Source organism: Alosa alosa, chromosome 16 (genome assembly GCF_017589495.1).
Source record: "Alosa alosa isolate M-15738 ecotype Scorff River chromosome 16, AALO_Geno_1.1, whole genome shotgun sequence".
In the NCBI taxonomy this organism is placed as follows: domain Eukaryota; kingdom Metazoa; phylum Chordata; class Actinopteri; order Clupeiformes; family Clupeidae; genus Alosa; species Alosa alosa.
This window is the reverse complement of record NC_063204.1, coordinates 28,366,162-28,373,121: the sequence shown is the minus strand read 5'-3', so window position 1 is coordinate 28,373,121 and position 6,960 is coordinate 28,366,162. Positions and strand designations below refer to the sequence as shown.

Here is a 6,960-nt window from a genome sequence, read left to right as displayed (position 1 = left end):
CTATTGTTGTTGTGTTTTTTTTTGGTGTGTGTGTGTGTGTGTGTGTGTGTGAGTGTCTTTGTGTGTTTATGTCTTTCAGCCCTAGCCACATAGTGCCTTTGCTGTTCTGCATTTATAATGATCAGTTTATTGGTTAGCAATGGGATTGTGTCCTTGGTTAAAGGCTGCATGTAAAGATGTGAAAAGCTGGAGCTGAACTGGGGACACAAAAGGCTGATATTTTTCAATATGTTTTCAGCACCTATGCGTCATCCACAGCTTTATGAGCCCAAGCATTTGCATATGCTCAGGTGTTGAATACAGCTTGCCAGAAGAGAGAAAAAAAGATACGATAGAAAATGTAAAGCTCAGGATCACTCTAGTTCAAGGACTCATGGACTCTGCGCTTGAGGATCGGCATGGCTGATGGGGAGCGACAAGATGCCGGTTCAATAGATTTTACCTTAAATACGCCCGGAGGATTTCTTTAATAATTCATCGATAATGACCCACATGAATTATTCAAAGCCGCCGACGCCAAACTTTACCTTAGTAAGCAGGCTGCCTTGCCACCTGACATTGATGTACAGCGCAAATCACATTTTATTAGCCGGCAGAGACTTCCGAATGGGGTTGTTTAAAAGCAGTTCAGTGGGATGGAGGTTGAGAAACAGTTTAGCAGTTGAAGCGAGGCTTTCCAAACAAGCACGGCCATTGATGTGAATTGCATTTGTAGCACAAAAATGTTTTCTGACCTTCCTCTCTTTCGCTCTTTTTTTTCTTCTGGCATAAAGAGAGAGGACTCAGATGGCAAACATTTATCTGTGTCCTCTCAGGAATGTTTAATATATATTTGATGCAAGAGGCTTTCTTAAAGCCCTCTGAGAAATTCTTTCTTCACACACCTTTTCTTCCCCCTCGGTTAGGATTCTATATCTCTATTATGTGAGAAGCAATTTTGGCTGTAATTTTCAATTTGTTGCCTTTGCTCTAAGTCACAATAATGTGAAGGGAAATCACATTGATGTAGCAAATAGTTTGGACAGAGATCGGATGAAATGATTGCCCTGTTCAACAAACAGTCCTGTTCTATGGCTGTGTTCATATAAATCAGAGACGCATATGACTAATGACAACAATGGCAATAGCAAATGAACAAGATGCAAACACAAAGCTTGATCAATTGCAGGTACAATGATTTGCAAATTATTTGATATAAGTGCAAACCTTCACTATCCAGAACATTCCACAATGTAGAAGATTTCATCTGAAATCTAGTCTCTTGAATAGTGATATGGTCATTGCAATACTTAATGGAGTCCTGGTGTTTTGGAGGACAGATGGAGAGAAGTTGACTTATTGTTTTTTTCCCTGTTATCTCTTTTTCTCCACAAGACCCCCAAACTGCTCCAAGTGAGGTGGATGGCGTCAACCTGGAGGAGATCCGCGAATTTGCCAAAGCGTTCAAGATCCGCCGCTTGTCTCTGGGACTGACACAAACTCAGGTGGGCCAGGCCCTCAGCGCCACAGAGGGACCTGCCTACAGTCAGTCTGCCATCTGCAGGTACGGAGGTCTAACTGCAGCCCAGCCTGAGAAACTCAAATGAAATTGGGTTTCTGGGGAGATAACAAAAACAGGGATGGATGAGTGTGGTGGGCAGTGATAGAATGAGAACTAATGATGGAAAGTGAGTTTGAAGAGGGCTCAGCAGTAGATTTGTGTCGTAAGAACAGGTTTGTAGGCATATGATTTGAAAGCTGATGGTGACAAGAAAATTAGCCTACAATATACAATTAGCCTTTAAATGTAAATATCAAGTAGAAATGGCTATAGTGGCAAGACTGTAGTGTAGGAGTTTTATAAGAGTGTAGCTTACCCTAAATTTTGAAAATAACACAAGCGTGTGTGACTCATAGAGCTGCTTTAAATAGGTTTTAAATGTCTCATCACCACCTTGAAAGCCGCAATCAAACTATTTTCAGAAATAATTAGATGTTATCCTGCTCCCACAGCTCATGTTGGTCACACGAATTAAAACCATGGTAGCAAAATGAGATGAAATTATAGGCTGCCGGCCAAAGTTCACTCTCTCATTGTACTCCCTGCAGGAGAGAAGACAGTAGCGAGCATGCCAATGTCCCCTCTCTCATAAGTGCTCTTGAATGTCTCATATCCATAAACGACATTCATATTTCAACATAGATAATTAAGGTGTTTAAGAGTGATGAATAATATATTTCTGCTCAGACACATCACATTTGGTTACGGATAGGATCACAGTGTCATCCCCTGCCGATCTTCTCATCGTTATTCAAGACGATTCGGTTACTTATGCAAAATACATTAGCCAGAGTATTACAAGAAGCACTTAAAGCATTTAATAATTACTTAGGTCCACTGCAGTTCCCTCTGCACTGAGCTGGAGGGAACTTGACAGGAGTAGACTTTTAATAAAAATGTCGTGTTCCACGATGCTGTAACGACATGCATTTAGTTGTAAACTGGCACATAATGCACCAGGATTAGATGAAATATTCAGGTATATCATTTTGGCATGTAAAAACACACTGTTCATTTTTTCCCTGCCAGCTTTCACCTCAAACGTCCCCAGCTTTCACTCAATACATTAGATACATTTTCAGCTCCCCTCAAGCGTGCAGAATCACTCACGTCACCATTACTAAATCAGGTGGGGAAAGGCCTCATGCTTAACAGGGACATCCAGCAGAAAAATGGTTTTAGAAAATACTCAGTTGAAATGTGGTTAGGCTATTTATTCCATCAGATAGCATTTGCATGAGGGGAATTGGGGGTTAAGGTCACAGAATTTCTCCATGACTGAGATGCCTGAAGAAAATGATCATAAAATTTCTCAGTGACAGGCATGCCTGAAGATATACTCTAGCTGGCCAGGTCTACCAGGCTGCAACCCCCCGCCCCACACACACACACACACAAAAAAAGACACATAAATAAAAATCATGAGCCCATCTTGGATACATACAAGAGGGCTATAACAGGCCTTCTCTCCCCTCAGATAGCTAATGCTTTAATTCTAATGCCACTCTCTCTGAGAGTCCCAGAGAACTCTAACTCTCTGCTGCTCTGATGACCTTCCCTGTTTATGTGATGCACAGGCACCACACTAAAAATTTCATCACATCAACATCAAACCGCCGATAAAACCTGAACCCGCACGCAGAAGCCGAGAGGGGGGAGGGGGCCAGGAATGCCTTATGAGGCAGGTCCCTTCAAGCTAATGTTGAAAGTCTTCAAAATCCGCCATCAAATATTTACCGGCATGCATAATTCAAATATTTATAACATACATTAAAAGCCATTAGCTTCTAAAATAAACAGGTGATGTGCTCACACCCCCCCCCCCCTCCTTGCTTTTTATCTGTGCCACAAAGGAGAGCCCTCTTTCCATTTGTTCATTTGTATGACATTAAACATGACAGTTTGCCTCTCTAGTCCTTTCTCTTTTTGAACTTTAAAGGCAGACTTCACATGCTTTCCTTGGGTTAACATCAACATAGACATGAAAGTTTAGGGGAGAGAGAGGAGTGCGCTGCTGCCTCCGAACAGCAGAGCTCTGGGGGTTGTAGTCTTTGCTCAGTGAAACCGACAGTGACAGATGTCTCCATCTTGTCTGATCTCATTGCTCACTTTGTAAAAGCTTTATTGGCTCGTCTTGGCAATCACAAAGGGATGTCGTCAAAGCCATCAGACAGAGGGCTCTTAAAGTGAATGCACATGCTGCGATGCCGACTGTCTGTTGAGTTCTGTTGGGTCACTTTGTGTTTTCTGTTTGGCCGGAAAACAGTTGCACAATGTATACAGCAAAGACTGCAATTAGAACGCTAATAGACCGCCGGGGCTGTGTCAGTGGTCCCTATTAGAGTCGCAGGCATAACTCAAGAGACTTGTTTAGTGTTTAAGGTCATTGAAAGTTAATGCAGTGTGTTCACGTCTTCAAATAAGGCAACACACGCATGAAAGTCAGATGTTTCAAACAGTCATGAAGCTTTTTCTCTATTAAGAATATGCGTATAATATATGTGATAACATGTTACAAGTGGAGTTACAGAATTTGACATTTTATTGTGCAGGCAAACAAATAGCCTACTCCATACAGCAATAGAGTGGTGTAGGTTTTATTTAAGAAAGAATTCATGTTGACATATGGAGTGGAGTACTTTTCCGTGTTTGACAACTGTGGAGCAGGCTTGGCTGGACTCATTTCTCAGCCGTCCCTGCTTAGCATGCATGAGTCGTGCACCCTGTGCCTGTGAAGTTGTCATCACTCATGTAATTTTGGGGGGTGCAAGTCGTTTAGTCGCGTTTAATCCTTGTGTGAATTTACAAAATTAATCCACACTAAAACACTGGCTCCCTCATTAATGATTCATGCCTTGTGACGGGAGACTGCCGCGTATAATTTGCACAACAAATTAAGCAGAAAGTGGCTGCTTAAGATCCCTCGTATATATATTTAATCACATCAGGCTTTTTTTCCCCAGCCATCAAAGCACCGAACTCCGCATTCTCGATTAATGCCTCATGGCTGCCCCCTCATTTCTGTCCTTAACCTTCTTCATGCATTCTATTCACTCGTTCTATGCCGCTTTCTCTTTCCCTCTCTCGTCCTATTCATTTGTGACCTTAATGCAATAATGAGAATATGCTTCTTTAGTTTCATTAAAGAATAGCCTAACCAAAGGAAGAATGTGTATCTAAAATCCCCTAATAGAAACCTCCAGGAGTCCTGAATGTGCAGAGCTGTCCATGATTTTAGGCTGCACTTAGCAAATATTTATGCATGGGCTAAAAAGAGGTTCCTCTTCAGAACTGAAGACTGGAGAGGAACGGAAGAGGAGAGAGTGAGAGAGAGAGAGAGAGAGAGAGAGAGAGAGAATCTAAATGTATGTATTTTTCCCCCTGGGCATGTTCTAATACTCTGAGTCCTGTGAGCCAGCACGCAGAGGGGAGAGACAGAGAGTCGTTTAGTAAGTGCATTTGGTTCTCATTGAGCCATGAAACATCCTGTCTCTTTACCCACTTCTTATGGCAGTAATGCATGCCCCTGAGGAACTCTCTCTCTCTCTATCTCTCTCTCTCTCTGTCTCACACACACACTCACTCTCTTGCTCTCTTAATGGTTTTAAAAGTGTACAGAACATGTTTAGTGCCGTGGAGATCAGCACACTGGCCAGGAGAAACACTCTGACATGTGCAAGCAGAAGTAGCTCAAGTGAAGAAGACTGAGGCACCTGTCTAGCAGCAGAAAGATAAATAAATAACGATTACTCGTCAGATGCCAGAATTTGCTTTGTAGCCTCCCACTCTGCCACCCCCTACTCTGTTTTAACAAGCCATCAGTGTAGACTGTCTTTCGTGTCCTTTGAGGTCTTTAGAGAGTGATAGAGAGAGAGTGTGTGTGTGAAAGAAAGAGAGTGAAAGAGAGAGAGAGAGGATGTCGACAGAAAGACTTCCCCCAGGTCGAAGGTCTCTCTTCTCTTCAGATGCCAGTTAGATTCCATCATAGGTGTCTAGACCTGTTCTGGTTAGTGTAGGTTTGGCCACACTGGATGAGCGGAGAACCGGACAGGAGCAGCTCTTGTGCTCCAAGCCCATCAAGTCCTCTCCCTCCCCTCAACTCCAGCTTCTCTGAGGCTCTCACCACTGACTGCTTGACAGGTCCGGTGAACTTGAGAGGGAGAACGAGAGAACCTCAAAGGAGTAGACTGGAACCAGTAGAGCTAGAGAGAGAATCCCACTGAAGATACTCGGCCCCTATTTGTCTCTCACCTGCACTTTACACATAACAACATGCTGTCAGAGCCAGGAGTGGACAGTCAGGTATCTCTACCTCGAGTCCTCCCAGGGTGAAAAGTTTGTCTTGTAAGTCTTAAAAGTCAGAGGTTATTTCGTTGTGTTTTTTTATCCACTAGCTCTACCCAAAACCTGTGCAAAGTTATTTTGGATATTTATGAAATGCTGCCTTGTCACAAAGCTGGGATTGATCCGTAATGAATGATCATAGTTAGATTAGCCTAATCCAGATCAGAGAACATCACAAAGCAGCCCTGCATGTAACAGTATGTGAATGATTAACTTACATTGAAAAAAAATATACTGTGGTTAAATAGCAAATTTGAAGTCCCCCACCATAGAAATGCATTCCTTTCTAAATAAATGCGTTCTTTTATTATAAATCTTTAATTCATATGTCTAAAGAATGCTGAATTTGCTAACTGAAAATACTGACAATTAAATAGATCTGTGATTTTAACTGAGAATGTCACCATTGACAGCATACTCTGTGCCTATAGGCTAATTCTCAAAAGTACACAAAGCGAATTAGACAACCTGTGAGCCCTCTGTCAAGCTTTCAACTGTACGAATATTCAAACTTAGGGTTTAGAGTTAGGTGAAAATGTATTCGCATTAAACATTCACTAAGTGTGTGTTTATGTGTGTGTGTGTGTGTGTGTGTGTGTGTGTGTGTGTGTGTGTGTGTGTGTGTGTGTGTGTGTGTGTGTGTGTTTATGTGTGTGTGTGTGTGTGCTTTCACTGAATTATTAAGGAAGCATGTGTAAATAAATGATAGTCTGATATTTCTAAGTGCATGCTGGACTGATTTGGCATTACAGGACAATTTCACCTCAAATGTTTCAAAACTAAAAAATGTTTACTTTTCCTTAAGAACCACCGTCTAGTTTTTGTTACCACAAAAAGCAAGCAAAGTTGGTCTAGGCTGTATGTGATCATGCTTTAGTCAGTTGCAGGCAGGTACAAAAGTCAAAAATGCTGCATGGTTGAGATGCACAGGAGTTCATATTGAGGAGGTGCTGCTTCTCTAATCAGGCAAATTCACTCCGCTGTGTTCATTGATCACATTATTCTCTTGGCGCTTCCTCTCTTGCTTAATAAACTGATTAAATCATGGGACCTTTCCAGAGACTGATTTGAGATCA

General features: G+C 42.0%; 1 protein-coding gene across 1 annotated transcript in view; it reads left to right on the top strand.

Moving 5' to 3' along the window:
• pou6f2 (POU class 6 homeobox 2) overlaps positions 1–6,960 on the top strand; it is a 101,399-nt gene that overhangs the window by 93,066 nt on the left and 1,373 nt on the right. The window contains exon 12 of the mRNA XM_048265635.1: positions 1,375–1,543. Coding sequence (XP_048121592.1) covers positions 1,375–1,543 — 169 coding nt within the window. The remainder of the gene's footprint in view (positions 1–1,374; positions 1,544–6,960) is intronic.